The 25015-nt window shown below is 36.6% G+C and overlaps 2 protein-coding genes across 4 annotated transcripts in view; one reads left to right on the plus strand and one right to left on the minus strand.

Moving 5' to 3' along the window:
- Positions 1-25015, plus strand: part of IFT80 (intraflagellar transport 80) — a 120265-nt gene that overhangs the window by 47945 nt on the left and 47305 nt on the right. For all 3 annotated transcript variants that reach the window (XM_078069937.1, XM_078069938.1, XM_078069939.1), the window contains one exon: positions 19299-19478. In XM_078069937.1, the coding sequence (XP_077926063.1) occupies positions 19299-19478 (180 nt within the window). The remainder of the gene's footprint in view (positions 1-19298; positions 19479-25015) is intronic.
- Positions 16622-25015, minus strand: part of C1H3orf80 (chromosome 1 C3orf80 homolog) — a 78299-nt gene continuing 69905 nt past the window's right edge. The window contains exon 2 of the mRNA XM_078069942.1: positions 16622-16751. The gene's annotated coding sequence lies outside the window, so the exon portion shown is untranslated. The remainder of the gene's footprint in view (positions 16752-25015) is intronic.

Raw genomic sequence — 25015 nt, forward strand, 5'->3', positions numbered from 1 at the left:
CTACCTGGTCTGTTGCCCAGAGAGAATGGGCATTACTTGGTGCTTATTTTGTCTCATATACTACTTGGAGTTAATATTATACCATTTTGTGTAAAATATAAGAACCTTGTGTCCATATAACTCCATTTATCTACCTCTTGTTTATGCTATAGTTGTCATAAGTATTACATCACACAGCATATTATAATTTTTGCTTTAGAAGTCATATTCATTTTAAAGAAATTAAGAGAATAAAGGTAGTCTTTTATATTTACTTACATGTTCAACATTTCTAGTGCTCTTCATTTCTTCCTGAAGATCCTAGTTTCCTTCAGCCTGAAGTTTTCCTTCAGCCTAAAAATCTTCCTTTAGGCATATCTCAGTATACATGTGTTGGCTAAGAATTTTCTTACTTTTCGTTTATCTGAAAATGTCTGTTCACTTCATTCTTTTAGGACGTCTTCACTCAATTTAGAATTCTGAGTTGACAGAGTTTTGTTTTTTTCCTTTGAGCACTTTAAAAATATTGTCCCACTTTCCTTTGGTCTTTATTGTTTTTGATGAAAAATAAGTGACTATTTGTATCATTGTTCTCCTGAATGTAAAGTGGTATCTACCTCTGGCTGCTTTGCAGATTTTCTCTTTGTCTTTGGTTTCCAGCAGTTTGATAGTGTATGCTTTCCTTTGTATTTGTCTTGTTTGGGATTCTGTAAACTTTTTGAATATATAAATTTATGATTTCACCTAAGTTGGACAAATTTTGGCCATTTTTTCAGACTTTTTTTTTTCTGTCCCATTCTCTCTTCCCTCCCCTGCTGGAATATACGTTAGGAATTTTTTAGAGCTTTGATATTATCCCACAGGTCAACAAGGCTCTATTCATGTTTTTCCAATCTTTTTTCCCTTCAGATTTCTTTTTTTTTTTTTAAAGATTTTTTGTTTATTTTTTAACAGAGAGAGAGACAGCGAGAGAGGGAACACAAGCAGGGAGAGTGGGAGAGGGAGAAGCAGGCTTCCCGCCGAGCAGGGAGCCCGATGTGGGACTCGATCCCAGGACCCTGGGATCATGACCTGAGCTGAAGGCAGATGCTTAATGACTGAGCCACCCAGGCGCCCTCCCTTCAGATTTCTAATTGGATAATTTTTGTTGATCTATCTTCAAGTTTACTAATCCTTTTATTGGTTATCTCCAATCCTTTCATAAGCCTGTCCAGTGAATTTTAATTTCAGATATTGTAGTTTTCACTTCTAGAACTTCCATTCGGTTGTTTTTTCATAGTTCTTATTTCTCTGCTGAGATTTTCTCTGTTGTTATATATGTTCAAAATAATATTTTCCATTAAGGCCTTGGTTATAATAGCTTCTTTAAAATCATTATCTGCTAATTCTAGCATTTTGTCATCAATTGCCTTTTCTCTTGTGCCATTTTTCTTGTATGTTTGCATAATTAGTAATTTTGAATTGTATTCTGAACATTGTGAACAATACATAGTAAAGACTCTGGATTCTGTTATGTTTCTCTAAAGAGCACTGACTTTTCTGTGTGTGTTAACAGGGAGTTAACTTGACTGAACTCAGACTTCAGTCTCTGTCTTCCTTCTGGTGGAAAGATGAATTCTCTGTGACCTTTTTCTTTCTGGAGTTTTCCCCTCAACTTCCATCTGTGTGGTCACTGAACTTTATCCTCTCATTTCTCTGCCAATGACAGCCAGTTTCTATCTGAGGTTTAGCCACCATTCTTGGCACCAACTAGGGTATGTTCTTAGGTAAAAGTTTGTAAAAAATGGAAATTTACTCAATACTGTTTCCTTTTTTCAACGATTGACTCAAGTTTCTCCCTGCTTTTTTTAAAGCAGCATTTTTGAGACATAATTTATATACTATATATTTTACCCATTTAAAGTATACAATTCAGTGTTTTTAAATGTATTCATAGGGTTGGGCAACCACCACATTCTAATTTTAGAACATGTTCCTCTCCTCTAAAAGGAGTCTCATACTCATTTACTATCAATCCCTATTTCTCCCTACCCAACTCCCAGCCTCTGGCAACTACTAATCACCTTTCTTTTTCTATGGATTTCCCTATTCAGGTCATTTCATATAAACGGAATAATACAGTATGTGGTCTCCTGTGACTACATTCTTTCACTTAGTATAATGTTTTCAAGGTTCATCCACATTGTTTCATACATCAGTCCTTCATTCCTTTTTTATGAACAAATAATATTCCATTATATGAATATAACACATTTTGTTTATCCGTTCCTCAGTTGGTGGACATTTGGGTTGTATCAAATTTTGGTTATTATGAATAATGCTGCTAAGAATGTATATAAGTCTGTACAGACATATGTTTTCATTTCTTTGGGTATACTTAGGAATGAAATTACTGGGTTAAATAGTAACTCTATCTTTATAACTTTTTGAGGAACTGCCAAACTGTTTTCCAGAGTAGCTGTCTGCCTGCTTTTGATTGCTCTCCAGTGTTCAAGTAGTTGTTTTATTTCTTGTCTAGAGTGACTAGGTGTTATTTGTGAGAAGGCTGATCTGATAGCAGCTGTTCTACCACTATCATTCCTTACATATCAAGTTTATTTCAAATAATTGATCACGAGTTTCAAAACATTAGGTCTGCATATTTGAGGGTTATGCTGACTACTGCAGTGATTCTCAAAGTGGAGGAGAGTAGAGGAGCTACCTGCTTAAGATTCTCTGTTCAAGAAATTATCCAGGAAAATAGCAAAATGACATGAATAGTTCACAAAACAAATGCAAGTGGCCAATAAAAACATGAAAGGATGTTCAATTTAACTCATAGATAAATATAAAATAAAGAAGTAATGATGTGTTTTACCTAATAGATTAAAAAGATTAATAATGACTTAAAAACCTCAGATTCACTCAAGTAGGAGGAAATGAGGTCTCTCATTTCTCACTGTTGGTGGGAATGTGGGCTGATTCAACCTTTTTAAAGGGTAGTTTGATAATACATATCCAATATCAGATGTACATATCCCTTGACCAGTAATCTCACTTCTAGGAATTTACTCTAAAGAGATCATTGGACAAGTACATAAAGCTGTATGCATAACAGTTTCATCGCAGAATTTTTATAATAGTAAAAATTAGAAATAAATGTCCACAAGAAGACTGATTAGGTTATTATTTGATTATACCTAAAATGGAATACCCTTAACATATTAAAAATGGGGAAGAGAGATTATGTTTAATAACCTGAAAGATATCCATGGTTAAGTTATTTAGTGAAAAGACCAGGTTATAGGAGAACATGTTATTCTGTGATTCTACTTGTGTAAAATTGTATACCCATATCTTTAACTAAGTTGTACCCAGAAGTATATTTGGGTCATCTTTTCCTTCTTCATATGATTTTGTTTAGTGTGAACCTTACTTAATGACTATGTATCAATTGTACAGATGCAGTAAAGCTTTTTAAAAAGTTCTTCAGGGGCGCCTGGGTGGTTCAGTCAGTGAAGTGTCTGCTTTCAGCTCAGGTCATGATTCCAGGGTCCTGGGATGGAGCCCCGCATCGGGCCCCCTGCTCAGCGTGGAGTCTGCTTCTCCCTCTCCTTTTGTTCCTGTGCCCCTCCTCCCTGCTCGTGCCCCCCCAAATAAATAAATAAAATCTTAAAAAAATAAAAATAAATAAGTTCTTCAATAAAACTGAGCAAAAGAGAAGTGATGTTGCAGAAAATGGTGGACTAGGGAATTCCAAGAATTGTTCCCTCCACTCAAGCAATAATTAACTGGCAATAAATGTCAGAATCAACTTTTTCAGAGCTCTGGAATCTAATTCAGAACTTGCCACACCCAAGGAGAATGCTTAATGAAGAAAGAGACTGCTAAATTTGGTAAGAAACCATTGCAGTGTTTTTTCCTTACCTGCCTGCCATCCCCTGTTCCCAGCATGGCAGTGACTATGGGGATGACAACCTGCATTCTGGTGTGGCTTGCTGGTCCCAGAGGGAACAATATGGACCATGTTTTCAAAAAAAAATTGTGGTTGTACTTTTTGACTTATTTGGTCCCCCCTGAGGGACCAGCACAGAGGTGTGTCTTTGTTTTGCCTCCCTTGAAATCTGTCAGAGCTGTAGTGGCTTCCCAGGTAGCATCTGTTGAAAGCATACTACTCACGGCTGCTGGGGGCAAGGGATGGTGAATGGGGCAAGCAGCAGATAGACCGAAAAGCCTGGGAAGGAGGAGGCTGAGGAGGAAGATAACTGGAAAAATAAGGGTTTTGTAGGGCTCTTACAAATACTGGGGATTCTGTAGTACAAAACACATGCCCAGGGCCAGATGTACGCTCAGAAAAGACCTGAGAGGATGCTAGGCTTGCATCACTGGCAGATCTTTGGGCTCTGCACAAGCAGGTGGTGAAGGCTAAGGCAAAATTATGGGTGGCCTGGCTAAATGTTGAAAGAGTGCCCCAGCTCAGAGCCAATTGACAGAGTAGGAGAGGATTTTTTTTTTTCTTTTTGGCTCTGTCAGGTCACTAACTGACTACTTACATAATAGAATGGAGACTTAGGTGACCATACATGAAAGGAATATAGTCTTTGCAAAAATAGTTTGGAGAGGTCACTAAATAAATGACTGGAGCACCTCTGTGACTCAGTCTGTTAAGCCTCTGCCTTCAGCTCAGGTCATGATCTCAGGGTCCTGGGACTGAACCCATGTTGGGCTCCCTGCTCAGCAGGGAGTCTGCTTCTCCCTCTCCCTCTGCCCCTACCTCTTGCTCATGTGCTTGCATGCTCTCTCTCAAATAAATAAAATCTTTAAAAAACAACAACAACAAATGACTGTAGCCCCAAAAAAGCAACAACAGCAAACCCTGGGGAGGGAGGAGAATCTAATTTCCAGAATTACCACATTATAATATTCAAAACATCCATTTTCAACAAAAAAATTACAGGCATACAAAAGAAGCAGCAAAGTATGGCCCATTCACAAGAAAAAAAAATAGAAACCATCCCTGAGGAAGCCCAGCATTGGATTTATTAGACAAAGACTTTAAATATGCTTAAAGTGCTAAAGAAAACCATAGATAAAGAACTAAAAGAAACCAGGGGCTCTGGGTAGCTCAGTCAATTGAACATCTGACTCTTGGTTTCAGTTTAGGTCATGATCTCAGGGTTGTGAGATCAAGCCCCACATCCTGCTCCACGCTTAGTGGGGAGTCTGCCTGGGATTCTCTCTCTCCCTCTCCCTTTGCCCCTCCTAACCACCCCCCCCCGCTCTCTTTCTTTAAAATAGAAGAAATAAATCTTAAAAAAAGAAAAAAAAAACAGAAGAACAAAGTCTGAACAAATAGAAAATATCAAAAGAGAAATTACAAAAAGGAATCAAATAGAAAATCTTGAACTGAAAAAAGAATGAGCAAAGAATAAAAGAAGTATATTGTAAATGCTCGCAGAACCCAAAAATGTGATCAGTCTCTTCAGCATATAAATAAAAATCACAGTGTAATGCCACTTTCACTCATCAGAAAATGGGAAAATGGGCCTCCTCAAAAAGCTGTGAAGGGAGTATTAATTGGTACAACTTTTCTATCAAGATCTATCAAGATCCTTGAAACTTTGACACAGCTATTATCCTTTCAAGGAAGTTTAAAGATTCATTGCATATTCATTCGTTCATTTATTTTCATATTCATTAATTACTTCATGAATATTTATTGAGAGTCTATTATATGCCAGGCACTTGCCCTAGGTGTTAAAGAAACCGCAATAAACAAAATAAATTCCCTGCTCTTGAGTTTTCATTATAGCACATGTGAAAAGCTATACACAAACAAACAAACAAAATGAATTTATAATATGTTAAGTGGTAATAAATGACATAAAAAATAAGGCTGGGTGAGGAAGATGGCATTATTTTAGGTGAGGTAGTCAGGGAATATCAGACACAATATACATTATTGAGTGGTTAGTAAAATAAATTATGGTATAAGTAAATTACTTACGGAATAAAAATTAAAAGCCATGGGGCATCTGGGTGGCTTAGGTGTTAAGCGTCTGCCTTCGGCTCAGGTCATGATCCTGGGGTCCTGGGATCGAGCCCCACATTGGGCTCTCTGCTCAGCCGGAAGCCTGCTTCTCCCTCTCCCACTTCCCCTGCTTGTGTTCCCTATCTGTGTGTCTCTCTCTGTCAAATAAATAAATAAAATCTTAAAAAAAAAAAAAAAGCCATAGTACCATAATTTTTTCCTTGATTTGATAATAAAATTTTATTTTTACCTTTGATTTTTAAGAAATGCATGATTCAAATACGTAAAATAGAAACTTTCAAATTAAATTAATTATTATAAATAAATATACAGAATATATTAATGAATTGCATTATGCTACATTAAATGGAACAATTCAAGGGAAAAGATCTGAATATGTAAGATACCTTTGGCCAGATTTTTAAATTAACCGACGTTGTTGCTTTTATTAATCAGCAGGTGGTGCTATTGCTTGGTTAAGAGAACTTTTGCCTTTTTTTTTTTTTTTTTTTTTTCACTCTGTTCTTGAATATTCAGTTAGTCATTATAATGAAAAGACTTCCCTCTGTTCATTCATTCTTCCATTCAATTAAAATAATTGCAACGATTCATCATCTGTAGTAACTGGTCTTACTGCTATATGTAACTTTTCATTGTCAGTAATGGATGTCAACACATATAATTTAAGATAGCCTGCAATTTCCTAATTCCTGGTATGTGAGAGAGAATATTGATTTTAAAAATCTTTAGTGTAACAAAGAAATGTAAGAAACTTTGCATCTATCATCTCTTCCCCCTAAACTTAATTTGTGAACACACACTTTTATAAATTGAATTCATCCAACCTGGCTAAAGATATATGCTTTTGAGAATTCTTTTAATCTAGTATATTTATATAGCAGTAGTAAAGAGAAAGGTGAGGTTGGCATTTGGAAGGTGCTTTTGTAAGTTATTATAGTCAAGTCATGTTTTTTAGTATAAATATTTCTTAATTCCTTGGTGGGGAACTGTATGCCTAAGCAGTTTGACAGAATACAGGGGAAAAATGGTCTCTTCTCTTACAGGGATGTAACATCCTTTAATGAGTAGGTCAACACTTTATAAATGCATTCTCAGTTGTTCTCCATATTGTGCTGTCCAGTATGATGGCGTATTGTATTTATTTTTTTAAAAGATTTTATTTATTTATTAGAGAGACAGAAAGCACATGAGCAGGGGGAGGGGCAGAGGGAAAGAGAGAATCTCAAGGAGACTCTGCACTGAGTGCGGAGCCGGACCATGGGGCTCGATCCCACAACCCAGAGATCATGACCTGAGCTGAAATCAAGAGTCAGACGCTTAACCTGCTGAGCCACCCAAGTGCCCTGTATTGTAGTGTATTTTAATGTAGTAGTATTGACATGGTTGTAGAGCCCTGGAGTCAAGACTCCAGTGGTGATATTACAAAGTTAAATGGACTAAGCTAAGTGATTACCTCTTTCCTTTCAACTCCACCATTCTGTGATATCTCTTCCGTGGCCATTGGACATCCTGCTTGCTTCCTCTCATAAGTAGTAGTAGGGTGTTGTTTCTTTCTTTGTTTTATAGGAAGATTGTTATAAGAAAGAGGCAGCACTGCACATGGTATACTAGAAGTGGGGAAAACTCAAGCAGTGCTGGAGAAGTGTGGCTGATCCTATAACTTTAAACTTATTCTACATTTTATTATAGTTGGATACAAGTAGCAGAAACCATTAAGCAAAAAGAAGAATTGGCTACAAGGTTACAGGGATATCTTCCAGAGGCCAGGTCAAGGAACTGTGCATCCTTTACAGTATAAGACCCTGCCCTCCGGAATTGGGAAATTCACCAAGCATAACAAAATCAGAATTCTATTACAGAATTAACTTTTAATCTTCTTAAAATCAATACCTAACACATAGCAGGTGTTGCATAAATGTTGCATTTTAATGGATCACTGTACAGACAAAGATATTGTTTTGGTTTTTAATGACTTACATTTACTTATCAGAATTAATGTAACTCAATGACTTACATTGCAGCATTTTGACTAGGTCATTACTAGAATTGATCCATTTAATCAGTTTGGTTGATGTTTTTGAGAAGGCTACTTTAAGATTTCTAAATCTTTGACTTTTAATTTGCTCCTGGGATTTTTTTTTATTTTAAAAAGTTTGAAGTCATGGTTGAGCTCTGGGAAGGAATTCTTTCCTAAGGACACAGGCATACTCATTCATTCATTCATTTAACAAATATTGATGTGTGATACTCTAGCTAGTCAAAGAATAATATTCATATGTGTCCTCTAGGAGTAATTCACCCTCTGTTGAGAGTACTGATATGTAAACAGATAATTAAATAACATGGTTATTTAATGGCAAAGGTTATAATTGTTGTGGGAGAAGAGAGAAGGAATAGAGTAATGGTAAATTTTTAGATATGTCTGTACTTATATAGGATGAGACTAAACTTGGTTAAGGTAAGCTTTCTCTCTGGTCGAATAACTTAAAAACATTAAAAAGTCTTTTTTTTAAATAGAGATTTTTTTTAACCAAGAAGCACAAATTTGGTTTTGCTTTTTTCTGATTTGGTACCTAAAAATCTAAATTTAATTATCTATGTCTAGAAGCACAGAACTTCAGTTCTGTTGACAAATGTTCTTTAGGTGTACTATATGTTAAAATCATGCAAAAGCTCCCATTACACATGGACCAATCCACTAACTCCTCCTCCACAGTAGGTTATTGTTCCTCCACCCTGCATTTGGGGGAGAAGTGGTATAATTTCCTCTTCTACAATCTCTCTCACAGTATCTTCTGCATAAATAAATACCTCATAAACTAAACTCCAATATTCACACATTCTGATTAGTCAATGCTGGAGATACCAGTCATGTAAAAAATTTTAAATCCTTTATTTTGATTTAAGGAAAAATGTTATTTTCTTTTATTTCATTGTTTTTAGTTAAATTACCTTTCCCTTCTGAACATCTTTCCCTTTTAAAGAAATTCTATAGATTTTTTTCCCCAGACCATTAGGCCTTATCTGATTATTTGCAGTATCATCTGTTTAGGGGCTGTAGATTTAATAATTTAAAATTGATCCTTAAGGATTTTCCTCTCAGGATTCTAAGATGTTCATATTTTCCCTGAGGAAGGTTCTGTCTCAGAATCTAATTTTTTCATACTATCAGGAAATATTCATGAAAAAAATAGCTTCCTTTTTCTTAATAAAGACATGCCATAGGGATTTTGTGGGCTTGGTTCCAGACCATTGCAATAAAGCGAATATCACAAATAAAGCAAGCAAAATGAAATTTTTTTATTTCCTAGTGCATATAAAAGTTATGTTTGCACTATATTATAGTCTATTAAGTGTGCAATAGCATTATGCCTAAATAAGCAATGTATATGCCTTAATTAAAAAATACTTTATTGCTAAAAATGCTAACCATCATCTGAGCTTTCAGTGAGTCACAATCTTTGCTGGTGGAGGGTCTTGCCTTAATGTGGGTGGCTGCTGACTGATTAGGGTTGTGGTTGCTGTCTTATATGGACTTGGTTCATGGTGTCCCACAACAATTACAATAATAACATCACTGATCACAGATCACCGTAACACATATAATAATAATGAGAAAGTTTGAAATATTGTAAGAATTGCCATATTGTTACACAGAGACATGAAATGAGCAGATACTGTTGGGAAAATGGCGTCAATAGACAGGCTTGATGCAGGTGGCCACAAACCTTCAATGTGTAAAAAACGCAGTATCTACAAAGTGCAGTAAAGTGAAGTGCAATAAAATAAGGTGTGCCTATATAATTTCAATGCTTTTGTATAATTTACATGATAGACTATTAAATGCATATTTTGCTTGATGTCATAAACCCATTTTGGTTCTTTTTTCTTTCTAAAAGCAACTTGTTCAATAATTTTTAAATCTTTTCTTTTGGATATCCTTGATAATTCAATACCATGTGAACAATACCAAGTTCCTACTACCACTTGGCGACAACATGATCAAATTATTGTTTAGTTTCTCTTTAACTGTGCATAAACCTTTTGAAAGCCAAACCCATAAACCCCAAACTACTTTAAAAAGTGGTAAAAGTACTGGTTCATGTGTTTATGCTTATATCTGAATCTGAATCAGTAGGAAAAAAATTTTAAAATCTCCAAATTGGGGCACCTGGGTGGCTCAGTCTGTTAAGTGTCTGCCTTCTGTTCCCAGGACCGTGGGATCAAGCCCCAAGTTGGGCTCCCTGCTCAGTGGGGAGTCTGCTTTTCCCTCTCCCTCTGCCCTTCCCCCTCCCTTTTGTGCTCTCTCACGTGCACTCTTTCAAATAAATAAAATCTTGAAAAGATAATAAATAATAAAATCCCTAAATTGACTGCTATAATTTCACAGTAGGTCAAATAATGGGCCCCCAAAGATGTCCATGCCCTAATCCCCAGAACCTGTGAATATGTCACCTTAAAAGGCAGAAGGAACTTTGTAGAAGTGATTAAAGGTGTGGACCTTTAGATGGTAAGACTATCCTGGATTATTCAGATTGGCCCAGTCTAATCATAAATCCTTAAAAGCAGAGAATCTTTCCCAGCTGGGATAAAGGATGAAGGAGGAGAAGATTCTAAGTAAGAGCAACTCATTCTGCTGTTGCTTGCTTTCAAGATGGAGGAAGGGCACCACAGCCAATGAATGCAAGTGGCCTCTAGAAGTTACCAGTGGCCAGCACAGAAATGAGGACTTCTGTCCTACAGCTATAAGAAACTGAATTCTGCTAAGACCCTGAGTAAGCAAGGAAATGGATCCTCCCCGCGAGCCTCCAAGAAGAAATGTAGACTTGCCAACAACACCTTGATTTTAGCTCAGTGAAAACCATGTGGATTTATGATCTATGAAAGATTCTAAGTTTGTGGTAATTTGTTACAGCAGTAATAGAAAACTGCATCTTTGTAACTGCAGTTCAGGGCCAATCTTAGCAATGAGTATGTAGGTGGAAATATCCTGGGGAAGGCTTTCACCCCCTTCTTATTGATAACAAAATTTCCATTAGCTTTATTGCTTTGACTTAAGAAATTGTTATTTTCAGGTCCTTTTCGAAGTATTTGGCTAGTTGAGAGCAGATTTCAGATGAGAGTGAGGAGAGAGGTATAAAATACCATTACACGGGGAGATGGCCCTTTATGGGGAGAATTTGGGTTGGCCATAGAACACCATCAACATTCTGGGTATTTGGGGAGGTGCCAGTAATATTTACCCAGAGCCAAAACCAAACTGGCCAGCCTTACAATTTTTCAAGATTGCCTTTAGAAAAAAATATATTGCTAAACCTCTCAAAAGCAAACCAGCAATCAATTGTTGTGTTCTTGCTCAGTGACATAGTGCTTCTTTATAGGCAGCTCAAAATAACATTGATTGAAACTTCTGTTGGGCCGTCTCCCAGTTAGTTACTCCTCCATTATAACTGCTATTCTGACTGTGTCACCATGGGTTAGTTTTGCCTGCTTGTGACCTTTATATAAGTGGAATCGTACAGTATTTTTACTTTTGTCTGACTTTTTTCATTCAGCCATTATGTCTGTGAGATTTATCTATGTTGTTGGGTATAGTGTCATAATTTTTGAATCTTCTCAAATCTCCCCATAAAACAGAAAGTAAGAGAGTATAACCAACAATCCACAGACAGCCACTACAACAAAACTTGATATCTCATATTCCTACAAACTCCCAAATGCAAGTGGTTTTCCAAAATACCATTGACAGGTATACATGGTCTCAGCATCTATGTGTGAGGAAGCAGAGGAAAGACAGCTAGGCTTTTAAGACCATGAGAAAAGAACTCCCAAATTGCCAATAAATGCCTGAAACTGAGACAGGCCAGTCAGTTCAAATAGCAGTTAAAACTGGACAGAAGTCTGTAGGATCATAGTCCTAGAACAGGATCATAGTCAAATTACATAATGTTGCCAAAGACAATGAAGGCATGCCATAAATAGACAAGCCCTGCCAAATAATTCAAAACAAGTTGAAGGATATTGAAAACATGACAAAAGCTATGAAATAACTATATAAATCAAAACTAGGAGAATTAAGAAATGAGGTGACTAGAGAAAGGGAAATTTTTAAGGAGAGATGGCAGAACTCAGAAGGGAATTATAAAAAAGGGAAAAGTTATTACAGAAGTGAAGATGAAACTAGAAGGAATATAAGGGCAAATAAACACAATGGATATTGCCTTAAGGGATAAATAGAAAGTGAAATGGAAGCAAGGAAATGGCAAAAGAGATACAAAGTTTTGATAGAAAGTGATAGATACAGAAGGTAAAGATGCAAAGTATATATAATAGGAGTCTTCAGAGGAGAAGCTTGAAGTAATGAACAGAACAAATACTAAAAGCTACCACTCAAGAAAGTTTTCCTCAAATGTAAAACTCAAAAGGAGGGCACCTGGGTGGCTCAGTTGGTTAAGCGACTGCCTTCGGCTCAGGTCATGATCCTGGAGTCCCGGGATCGAGTCCTGCATCGGGCTCCCTGCTCGGCAGGGAGTCTGCTTCTCCCTCTGACCCTCCTCCCTCTCATGCTCTCTGTCTCTCATTCTCTCTCTCAAATAAATAAATAAAATCTTTAAAAAACAAAAACAAACAAACAAACAAAAAACTCAAAAGGCAATTAAACCCTAATTATGTATTCAGTTGTTTGTATATCTATCTAGAGAGGAACTATTCCAAATGACTTTGATTTGATTCCAAAATGATTTGAGCGTTGGCTCTTTGTGCTCACTGTAGACTCAGACGATTGCTCTGCCACTTTGGAAGACAGTTTGGCAGTTCCTCAAAAGGTCAAAGAGAGAGTTACCGTAGATTCAGCAATTCCACTCCTAGGTATATACACAGGAGAAATGAAAACACGTCCACACAAAAACCTATGTGCAAATGTTCATAGCCACATTATTTATGATAGCCAATAACCTGAAAAACCCAAATGCCCATCAAATGATGGAGAAACAAAATATGTTATATCCATGCAATATTTGGCAACATCAAGGAATGAAGTGGGGCACCTTGCTGGTAGTCGGTAGAGGATGCGACTCTTGATCTTGGTGTTGTGAGTTCAAGCCCCACGTTGGGCATAGAGCTTACTTAAAAAAAAAAAAAGAAAAGAAAAAGAAATGAAGCAATGAAACATGCTACAATATGGATGAACCTTGAAAACATTATGCTAAGTGAAAGAAGCCAGTCACAAAAGGCCACATAATATATTCCATTTAGATGAAATGGTCCGTATAGAAAATAAAAGCAGATTAGTGGTTGCCATGAGACATGGGGAGGGGGAATGGGAGTGACTGCTAATGGGTGTGAGTTTCTTTTTGTGGTGATGAAAATGTTCTGAAATTCAGAAATTAGATGAGTTGCACAACTCTGTACTAAAAACCACTGAATTCTATATATTAAAAGGGTGAATTTTATAATATGTGAAATATATCTCAATAAAATCATCATTTAAAAAGAAAAAAAGAAAAGGCTTATGAGCAAAAGAATTGAAAACAATTTTAAAACTCTGTAACTATGGTGTCGATATGTTTATTCTGAGTATTTTTATTGGTGCTCCTAAGAACTGGGATTTTGGGCTAGGTGAAAGATATCAAAGTAAAATCCTATGGTTCCTGGATTTGAATTGGAAGTATCAGTTTAAGTTCATGAAAAAAAATTTCCTAGCTCTGTCCACTAAAAGGGCCTAGAAAAGCAATGATCAACTTTGTAACAGTGAGCACCTCTAACACTTGAGGGTTTTCTCTCAATACCATTTCCCACATTTCCATAAAATAAACCCGGGTTCACTGAAGAAAAGGCTGATGTGAGGTGTGGGTCAGAAAATATAAAATGTGAATCTGGAACATTTTGTCATACTAAAAAACAAGGGAAGTGATCAAAGACTACAAGATTCTGTCAAAAAAGCTGGCTAAAATTGGATTAATTTGAACATTATATTTATTGGAACACATCAAATATGTTAAAATTAATGAGTTTATGATGCTTAACAATAACATTTATTGGTTGCATTTGGTGTAATGAATCCCCATTTACCCATTACCCACTTCCAGCAGTTACCAACTAATGGCTAATTCTTAGTTCATCTATACCACCACCTACTTCTCCATGGCCTAGATTACTTTCAGCAAACCCTTGACAACATATCATTTCATCACTAAATATTTTAGTATATATCACTAAAAACACAAAGACTTTTTAACCTAATCTCAATAACAATAAACCGAAAACACTTAACAATAATTCCTTAATATTAGCAAATATCCAGGCACTGTTGAAATTTTTCCAACTCTTTTCTTTTTTAGTTTGTTGAAATTAAGATGCAAATAAGATACAGTCATGGTGATTGGCTGATCTGTAAGTTCCCCTTCCAAATTTTTTACCCTTCGTAATTTTCTGTAGTTAAAGAAACTGGGTCATGTCCTGTAGTTTCCCATAGCCTGGATTTTGCCATCTGCAGTCTCATGGTGTCATCTAACATGTCTTGGCAGTACCCACCCTACATCTACTGTATCAGAGAAACTGGAGTGGGCCCAGTAATCTTTTTTTTTTTTTTAATTTTATTATGTTATGTTAGTCACCATACATCATTAGTTTTTGATGTGGTGATCCACGATCCATTGTTTTCATATAGCACCCAGTGCTCCATGCAGTATGCGCCCTCCTTAATACCCATCATTGGGCTAACCAATCCCCCCTCCCCTCTCCCCTCTAAAACCCTGTTTGTTTCTCAGGTCCATAGTCTCTCATGGTTCATCTCTCCCTCCAATTCCCCCCCCCCCATTTTTCCCTTCCTTCTCCTAATGTCCTCCATGTTATTCCTTATGTTCCACAAATAAGTGAAACCATATGATAATTGACTTTCTCTGCTTGACTTATTTCACTTAGCATAATCTCCTCCAGTCCCATCCATGTTGATGCAAAAGTTGGGTATTCATCTTTTCTGATGGCTGAGTAATATTCCATTGTATATATGGACCACATCTTCTTTATCCATTCATCTGTTGAAGGGCATCTCGGCTCTTTCCACGGTTTGGCTATTGCGGACATTGCTGCTATGAACATTGGGGTGCATATGGCCCTTCTTTTCACTACATCTGTGTCTTTGGGGTAAATACCCAGTAGTGCAATTGCTGGGTCCTAGGGTAGCTCTATTTTTAGATTTTTGAGGAGCCTCCACACTGTTTTCCAAAGTTGGGCCCAGTAATCTGTTTTAACAATCCCTCTAGGTAATTCTAAAGCACTCTACAGTTTGAAAACCAGTGCTTTATGTTACTCTTCCTACTTTAGTTTGTTTGAAAGTCTGATAATAAAAAGTGAAAGAGGAAAAATTAGGTTGATGAATGTGTAACAAGGAGAAACTTAGCATGTCTGACTCCATATTGCTTAGATTTCCCTTGCAGAAAGTTCTGCTTAGCCCTGCACTCAGACATGTTACAGATAAGGTTTGCAAAAACTGCTTTTTACCCAAAATCTACCTCACCCGAGGAGATGAGGAAATACAGGAGATACAGAAATGACTACGCATGTTTAAGATTTGCAGAAACTACGTGACCAGATTCCTGTATGCAAAGATCAATGGATCAAGGACAAAGAGGTTACACTGTCTTTCTCAGATGTCTACAGATGTCAGTCATCTTTTGACTCCACTCCCTTCCCACCTCCCCCTCTTCCTAACATAACAGAAGCTCAAATCTCATGCCTTGGGGAGATGGTTCTTTGGGACAATAGCCCTCCCATCTCCTTGATTTGTTGACTTTCCAAACAAAGTCACTCTCCTTGCCCCAACATAAAGCCTCTCAACTTAATTGGCCTGTCATGTGGGTGAGCAGAACAAGCTTGGACTTGGTAACAAATGTAAGAAACCAAGTTTACACATAACCATGAGAAGCTGGATTAGAGGCTAAGACACAGGTCATGTAATTTTCTCAAGAGTTGGCAGATGAATTGGCAGGATATTAACAGTGAGCCAGTTGTTAATGATAGTCTTAAACCAAATTACAGATTCTGCTTTTCTTGTAGAACAGTGGCTGTATGTTAAAATCACATAGAGAACTTTAAAAAATATACCCAGATACCATCCCAAGAATTTCTGGATTTAATTGATTGGATTCCTGGGTTTTGGTATCTTTTATAAAAGCATCCCAGGTGATTCTAATGTACAATCAGAATTAAGAACCAGTGTCCTAACTTTTCCATGCATAAGAATCCCCGGAAGAGCTCATTAAAAGTTTCCTGGGCCTTGTACCCCCAGAGGGTCAGGTTCTATAAGGTGGAGTTGGGCCCATTAATTTGCATTTCTAACAAGATCACAGGCAGTATAGATGCTGCTGGCCTGGGCATATCCTAAAGTAAGGGATAGTTGGGTTAAAGCAAGAGTAAGTGTTAAATGAGAGGGATATTTAAAAATTCATCTTCATCTTACTACTAGTATCACTAAATTACATCTTGGGAGGCTGCCTCATTTCTTTCTAGAGTTTGAAACACAAACGTGAATATTCCATGGCATATTAGAGGAAGAGAAGAGACTTAGAGTGTTAAAAATCTCTTTATTTACTTTTAAAGATTTATTTATTTGTTTGAGAGAGCACAGCAGTGGGGGTGGGTCAGAGGGAGAAGGAGAGAGAGAGAGTCTCAAGCAGACTCCCTGCTGAGCGTGGAGCCTGATGGGGGGCTCAATCCGATGATCCTGAGACCATGACCTGAGCTGAAATCAAGAGTAGGACACTTAATGATGCTTAACTAACTGAGCCACCCAGGTGCCCCTAAAAGTCTGTTTAAAGCACAGATGATAAATAGATCTTTTTGACTTACCAATAATTAATAAATTTACTGACTGGACAAAATAACCTTATCTCCCAACCCCACCCCCCAAATTTCATAACTATTAAAGACTCATTCTCTGATGATTTGCTTGTGCTTGTATTTTTTTTTTTTGAAACTAGAGTCATCTAAAAGAAATCACTTCTTAATTTTAAATAAAAATATACAAATTTAATATAACTTTAATATCATGGTACTGTTATATTCTTTGAAGTTTGTTTTTAGGGATAAGTTGCATGTTGCAGACTTCATTTTTGATGAATCTTACAGACTCTGAAAGAAATCAGAGAAATATAGGGTGATCATAGTATTATCTAAACATTTCTTTCCAGTTTCTCCTCTTAGCTAGGGTTAGGCATCCAAGAGTTCTTAGATACATTTTTCTATGTTTAATTTTAGTAAGATGTGTCTTTCTCGCTGATTTGGTTCTTTGGGTATTTTAAGATCATACTTTAAAGCAACTAGATTTAAGGGGCACCTGGGTGGCTCAGTCAGTTAAGCATCCAACTCTTGATTTTGGCTCAGGTCATGATCTCAGGATCGTGAGATCAACTCCTGTGTCAAGCTCCACACATAGAGCCTGCTTAAGATTCTTTCCTCTCTCTGCCCCTCTCTGCCACCCCCACTCCCTGCTCTCACACACACTCTCTCTCTCAAAAAAAAAAGTAAATAGTTTTAAAATGTGAATCTCTGGTTTTAAAATAAGATCTCTGTTGGATCTACACCATGAGAATAGACTAGATTTAGAATGACAGATGTGCCGTAAGCCTAGTACAATCTGTTAAGTATTGTATATTAACAATCAAGTCTCATTTGCCTATACCAACCACTTAATTTTTATGTAAAATAGTAGTCATGCAGTATTTCATAATTCTGTCAAACACAAATGAGTTAATTTCATTTTATTGCCAGAAGCACATTGTTTATATCCTTGATGTTGTCTTCACTTATTTTTAAAAAGATGACTTCAACTCATATATATTCTTTTTTTGAACTTGCTTTTCTTAATTTCAGAAAAGAAAGTTTCTAACATTTTCATGCTGCTGATGAAGCGGAAGTTTGTTCATTACCTCCCTCTCGATAACTTTTTTTATAGGCCTTTTTTTTTTTTTAAGATTTTATTTATTTATTTGAGAGAGAGAGAGCATGAGGGGGTGAGGGTCTGAGGGAGAAGCAGACTCCCTGCTGAACAGGGAGCCCGACATGGGACTCAGTTCTGGGACCCCAGGATCATGACCTAGCTGAAGGCAGATGCTTAACCAACTGAGCCACCCAGGCATCCTATAGGCCATTTACTTGAGCAACAGGTAGAGGTTTAAAGGATGGTGGAAGGGAGTTGAAAAAAAGTGTCAGTGAGTGGTAAGAGTCATTCAGCATTTTTATTGTATATATGAACTTTATTGAGAATTTAAAGTCTTTTTGATAGTAGGGTGAATTAATGAATCTTTTTCTGTATTTTTTCCATTTTCTCCACTTTTTTTGTCAGTGAGCCCATGGCTAACAATGAACACATTTGAAACAACAATAATGTGCAACAAAATAAATACCCACCCAAGAGCAACCAAAAAATCAACAACAAAAAAATCAAGACTTAATTTGACTTTAGGCTTTTTAAGGTTGGAAGAATGGAAAGAGAATGTATATCAATTTAGTCAAATAAATAAGTCATCCTTTTAGCAAATATGTATGTTGCATCTGAAAAATGAAAGAAAATGCATGTAATAGCATCTTTTAAAAGGCTTTTTCTTACTGTCTTATTCACACACACACACACACACATGCACACACACACACACACACACACACACATAGTCTCTTTTGTCCCAGTTGATGCTTATTGATTAGATAACTTTTTCAAAAAGGTAAACTCTAGAAGTTACATTTACTACATTATGAGAAAGAAACAAGAAGAAAATATCCATTAACCTATGCTTTCATGATTTAAAATGTCTATCAGATATGTCTTAGTTATATTGTGTGTTTAGTTTCAATTTTTAGTGACATTATTGGAATATTATAACCAATATTCCAAATATTATAACCAAAATTCCATCCTTTTAGATGTAGGGACTATAGAGATCCTTAAGAATTAATAGTAAGGTGTCTTTTTTTTTCCTTCTTCTATAGAATCTTTGTATTTACCCATTCAGTATTATTACTTAAATATAATGATGTGAATGGAAATGATGTGGGTGTTTTGCAGTGCTTGAGAGATTTTATACACTTCTATCATATTCTACTGTGTACTTTAAAAATTACATCTGTATCTTCTGTTCAGTACACAATCATTTTATTATGAAAAATATTAATTCTAGGATAAAGACACGTTCTTTTAAAAAATCATCTTAAAATGTTAATGTATGCTCAATTTAAAATTTCTTTAAAATTTTTTTTCAGTATATCAATTTTTCTGTCATTCTTTCTTCTCCAGTGGTCATATGCTTTAGAAAAGCCCAACACTGGCAGCATATTTAACATTGCATGGTCAATTGATGGCACTCAGATCGCCGGAGCCTGTGGAAATGGGCATGTTGTTTTTGCACACGTGGTGGAGCAACGTTGGGAGTGGAAAAATTTTCAAGTAACCTTAACTAAACGAAGAACCATGCAGGTATGATTATGTTCCATGGATGATTAACCCTGCTGCTTTTCACATTAGCTCACGATACAGAATATGGAATTATCTTCACTAATTATACATAAATCAAGTTTATAAAAATTCAGGCACATCAGAAATATTTTAACTATGCCATTAGTGACTTTTTCATGACCTAAGGTAAGAACCTGTCACTGATATAGAACCCGAGTGCCCACAGCTACTGTGGTTGTGGGGTTGAGGCAGGGATGGTAAAACTCGAAGCAGTTAGGGAATATGTGGATTCAGTTGGGGAAGGAGGGAAGAAGCTGTGACAAGTTAGATCTAACTCCTGCTGACCCCACGGCAGGCCTAGCTTGCTAGTCACTGTCAGGGTTACATTATTTTATTTATTTATAATTGTAGAAGCTTATTTAACCTGATTAAAAATTTTTTTTTTCTTTTTAAGAATTACCCAAGGCAAGGCGAAGTGGGAAAATGCTAGGAAGTTCTTATTGGGACTTAGGGAGAGAAAAACAGGTACTTTTGGAGTAAAATAAGACAGGAAGGTTGGAATGTGGCAATGGGAAGTGGGTGGAAATGTTCAGGTCTGAGAACTCCAGTGGGAGGGGTTATCTATGCAATTGTAAGCTTCTTAAGGGCACAGTACTATGTTTCACTCAAGCCCAGTGTCTTACATATGATAAATGTTCAACAAATATTTTAAAAGTTAGTTGACAAAAGGTAGGAGGAAGAGGCCGAAGACCGTGTACCAGTGGCAAACCCTCTGCCAGAGAAAGGGGAACTGTACCTTCTAACTCTTCTTCCTCTTGTCTGTATGAGCTGCCTCTGTCTTCATATTCAGAATTCAGAGTATCGTAATTATTTGGAAGCATATATCTTGTAATTTCTAGGGTTATTCAAATATTCTTTAGCCTAAGTATCCAGATTTTTAAATTTGGATAATATGATCACTAGATTCATAATAATTAGGTACATTTTAGTTTTTCTTTGCTATGTTTACTTATTTTTAAATTTTTAAACTTTTTACTATGGAGAATTTAATACCTACACAGAAGTAGACAGAATAGTATAATGAATCTCTAGGTACTCATCACGCAGCCCTAACAACCATCAACCCGTGATCAAGCTGGCCCCATCCATGTCCATATCTTCCTCCTTCCCCAATTATTTTGAAGCCAATTCAGATACCACATTTTATCTGTAAAATGTTCAATATACAGCTAAAAGACAAGGACTCTTTTAACATAACCACAATACCGTTACTGTACCTTAAAAATAATAATTCCTTAATATTATCAAGTATCCAGGAAGTATTAAAATTTTCAGTTGTTTCCTACATGTCACATTTTTTAAAGTTTGTTTGAATCAGGATCCAAAATGGTTTACATGTTGCAATTGGTTGACATGTCTTTTAACTCTCTTAATCTATAGGTTTCCCTTCAATCTCTATTTTAACCCCCTGCAGTTTATTTGTTGAAGAAACCAAATTGTTTGTCCAGCAGAGTTTCCCATAGTATGGACTTTACTGACTGTATCCCTTTGGTGTGGTTTGACATACTCCTCTGTCTTCCGTATTTACTGTAAATTAGTTTTTGGATCTAGATGTTATGTATAAATAGATATTTCGTTAATAAACCTGGCAACGAAAACATTATTCATAGTATTGTATCTATGACAAAGAATGCATTGTGAGTTCTTTTTTTTTTTTAAAGATTTTATTTATTCATTTGAGAGAGAGAGAGAAAGCAAGAGAGCACAAGCCAGGGGGAGGGGCAAAGGGAGAGGGAAAAGCAAACTCTCTGCTGAACAGGGAGCCTGACGCAGGGCTCGATCCCAGGACCCCAAGATCATGACCTGAGCTGAAGGCAGACACTTAACCAACTGAGCCACCCAGGCACCCTGCATTGTGAGTTCTAATCAATTGATTTGGGGACATGATTATTTTATTCAGATAGTATATGGGGAACTAGCTAATATAGTATTGCTAAAATAAATTCTAACCTTAATTTCAAAAATGCCCCAAGATGAGACTATATCTAGAAAGAGGAGTTTTTCTTTCATAATAAAAAGGAGTCATCCTAGAGATTAGAGGATTTTTACATGCGCTAAAATGAACAGTGGAGGTGCTTAAATGACTTATCTAATCCAAATTGTCTTTATAGTTAAAATAATGTTTGTAAATAATCTTCAAAGTTTTAGAACTAGAACACAATTTTAATTTTTTTAAAGGTGTTTTGTTTTATTCTCTCAGTGATTATAAAACATTTGCATTGCATTTTTGCTAAGTTGGGCCTATTCAGTGTTTTTTCTTAGAATACTTTCGTTCACACGTTCAACAGATATTTATTGAGTGATCCCTACTTGCCAGGCATTGGGCTAGGCAATGGGAAATGTAGTTGTGATGAAAACAAATTTGGTCCCTGTTCTCACGGAACCTCCTAGATTAGTATGTTGAAAATCTCTCTCTTTCTCTTTTTTTTTTTTCATAAATTCATCTCTAATTGATTTAAGGTAAACATGAAGAAAGAAACTTATTTCTGTGTGTGAAGTCAAGAAATAGACTTGAGGCATTGTTAGATTCAGAGGCTTATTGTTAACAGGATTTCATCGTTTTCTCTTCTTTGATTTTCCTTTTCTCTGTATTGGCTTTATTTTTACAAAACCTCTCCCTCATTTATGGCCTTGATAGTTCCAGGCTTACATCTATCAACTTAAAGTCCAATAAGAAGAGTGCTTTACTCCCCACAATGATTTCAAAAGAAGTCTCAGCATCAGGTCTCATGTGTCAAGTTTAGGTTGAGTGTATTTAGTTTGTGGGGGAGGATGAGTCAACCCCATCTAAACCTCTTGGTTACTGAGAATAATGGAGAGAATGGTTCCCCAAAGGAAAACGAAGGCATGCTTACCAGAAAAAAGCATTTGATTCTAGGAAGACAAAAACCAGCATATATCCACTATGGTTTATCCTTTGGCTGTTTAGCGACCATACTATACTAGTTATCTATTGTTGCTTAGTAAATCACCCTAAAATTTAGTGGCTTAATGTTTTAACATTTGTTATTTCTCAGTTTCTGTGGGTCAGGAATCCAGGCATGGTTTAGATAGGTTTTCTGGCTTGGAGTCTCTCACAAGGCTACAATCAAGGTGTTGGCCAGGGCTTTAGTCACACCTGAAGGCTCAACTAGGGGAGGATTTGCTTCTAAGCTCGCTGACATAGTTGTGGACAGGATTCTGTTTATGATGATCTGCTGAACTGAGGGACTCAGTTTCTTGTTGACTGTTGACTGGAGACCAACTTCAGTTCCTTATATGTAGCCTTTCCAAAGGGTAGCTCACAACTTGGCAGCTTGTTTTATCAGAGCAAGCAAGTGAGAAGGGCCAGAGTGAGTGTGAGCAAGCCATAAGTAACAGTTTTTTATAATCTGAACTCGGAAGTGAAATCTCATCATTTTTACCATATTCTGTTCACTAAAAGCAAGCTGCTAGATCCGATGCACACAGAAGTGGAAAGACATAATACATGGATGTGAATAATAGGAGGTGGAGATCACTGAGAGCCACTTTACCAACCACTTTACATAACTAATGCAGCTATTCTGTATGGAACTGAAAACAAGCCCATCCCTCCCTAAAAGAAGATAACTTAGACTCATCTACATATTCCATCCAGTTCTAGATCTCTGATTTGGAAAACTATAAATAAATGTGATTTTTACTTATTCTTCTCCCTCCCCACATATTGCTAACCTACAGTGATGAAGGGAAAACAGGATGGCTGTGATGAAAACAATTTGGAAAAGAGGAGAGGGAAAACAACACACTGATTACCAGGTCCATAGCTAAAAGCCAGCTGGCCAGGAATATACTGAGAACTCTTTTTCTTTGCAGTAGAGTTAGTTGCTTGGTTAATTTGGCAACTCTGGTGTGTTTTTCTGGGAAGGTCTCCTACTTGGGAGAATTCCCTTTCTGGGGACTGTACATTAAGCAGCACTTAGTTTTGTTGTAAAGTGGGGCCACGGATTGTCATAGGGACTGAACAATCACATTTTTTTGTTTGCCTGGTTTAGAGTTTCACAGTTTCCTTAGAAACTTAGTAGACTGTTGGTTGGTTTGTGTTTTATTAATTCAGAAACCAGAGATCATGTTGAGTCCGAATTGTTAAATATGGAGCTGGACCTGGAAGTTGCTACCTGGCAATAGGCTTTATTTTTACCTGTCTCCCTGGACCTCAGCTTTTCTGTGTACAGTAACCTGGAGTGAATGATTCTTTCTGAAAGAAATAGTTGATGTTTTGTTAGGAAGAAATGCCTAGAAGGGAGAGAGTATTGGTGAAGGAGATGAAGATTTCTCAGGTCTCTTTACCTTTTTTGTCTCTCCTGCTACTCTCAGTTTAGCAAGGGTCACAGCTTTGGCTTTTAATAGTTGCCATAATTCAAGATTGAGTTTTAGTCACTCTATCTTTTGTAAAGATAAGAATTAATAATAGCGTGATTTTAAGGATTAAATGAGATGATATATGTAAAACAAAAATAAATGATAAGTATTGCTATGATTATATCTATGATAGGATTAAATGAGTATTCTGGAAATGTGGAAACAGAATTTTTGGACTTATGTCAATCTGAGGAGTCTAAATATTGTGGTCAGGTAGAAGTATTAGGTGATACAAATATCAAGAGGTTAATCTTGGAAGCACTCTAAATTGAACAGAGTAAATGGGTGCATTTTAAAATTGGACACAATGGGGCACCTGGGTGGCTCAGTCGGTTGGGCGTCCAACTCTTGATTTTGCCTCAGGTTATGATCTCAGGGTTGTGGGATTGAGCCCCGCCTCAGACTCTGCGCTCGGGGTGAGGGAGGCTCTGCTTGAGGATTCTCTCCCTCTCCCTCTGCCCCTCCCTTCTCTCTCAAATGAGTAAATAAATCTTTAAAAAAATAAAATTCACCACAGGACATTTCTGATGTGGGATTCACCATAGTTTTGAAATTATAACCACAATTGTCAGAGTGTGTTTAGTTTTGTTATTATGGCTGAGATGTTTTATTCCTTTTTAGTTCTAGTGTTCCATATTCACAAAAAAGGGAGTTCCCTCATGGGAAGCTTTAGGCAAATATGAATTTTAAGAAATCTGTCTATAATTGAATAATGGCAGAGACTTATACAATCATACTGTTAAATATTGAATTTCCCCAACTTGTATTAGCAGCCAGTTTGTTTCACTGTGTATCATGTTGCTATAAAGAAACTACCATGTAAGTTCCTTTAAAAACTTTCATTCCATTCCATTAGCTTTAAAATGTTTTTAAGAGAGGATGGTATTTTGGACCTTTAAAAAAGTCTCTGGGAGCCTAGATTTCTGGTGAAGGTGGTATCATTAAGTTCACACTTGGAAGAAAGAGATGTATCTATGGCTCCAAAGAGATCAATAACATACGAAATATATGTATTTTTTAAAAGTCTTAGCTCAGGACTCCTGGGTGGCTCAGTCGGTTAGGCGTCTGCCTTTGGCTGAGGTCATGATCCCAGGATCCTGGGATCGAGGCCCACA

This window comes from Halichoerus grypus, chromosome 1, assembly GCF_964656455.1.
Source record: "Halichoerus grypus chromosome 1, mHalGry1.hap1.1, whole genome shotgun sequence".
In the NCBI taxonomy this organism is placed as follows: Eukaryota; Metazoa; Chordata; class Mammalia; order Carnivora; family Phocidae; genus Halichoerus; species Halichoerus grypus.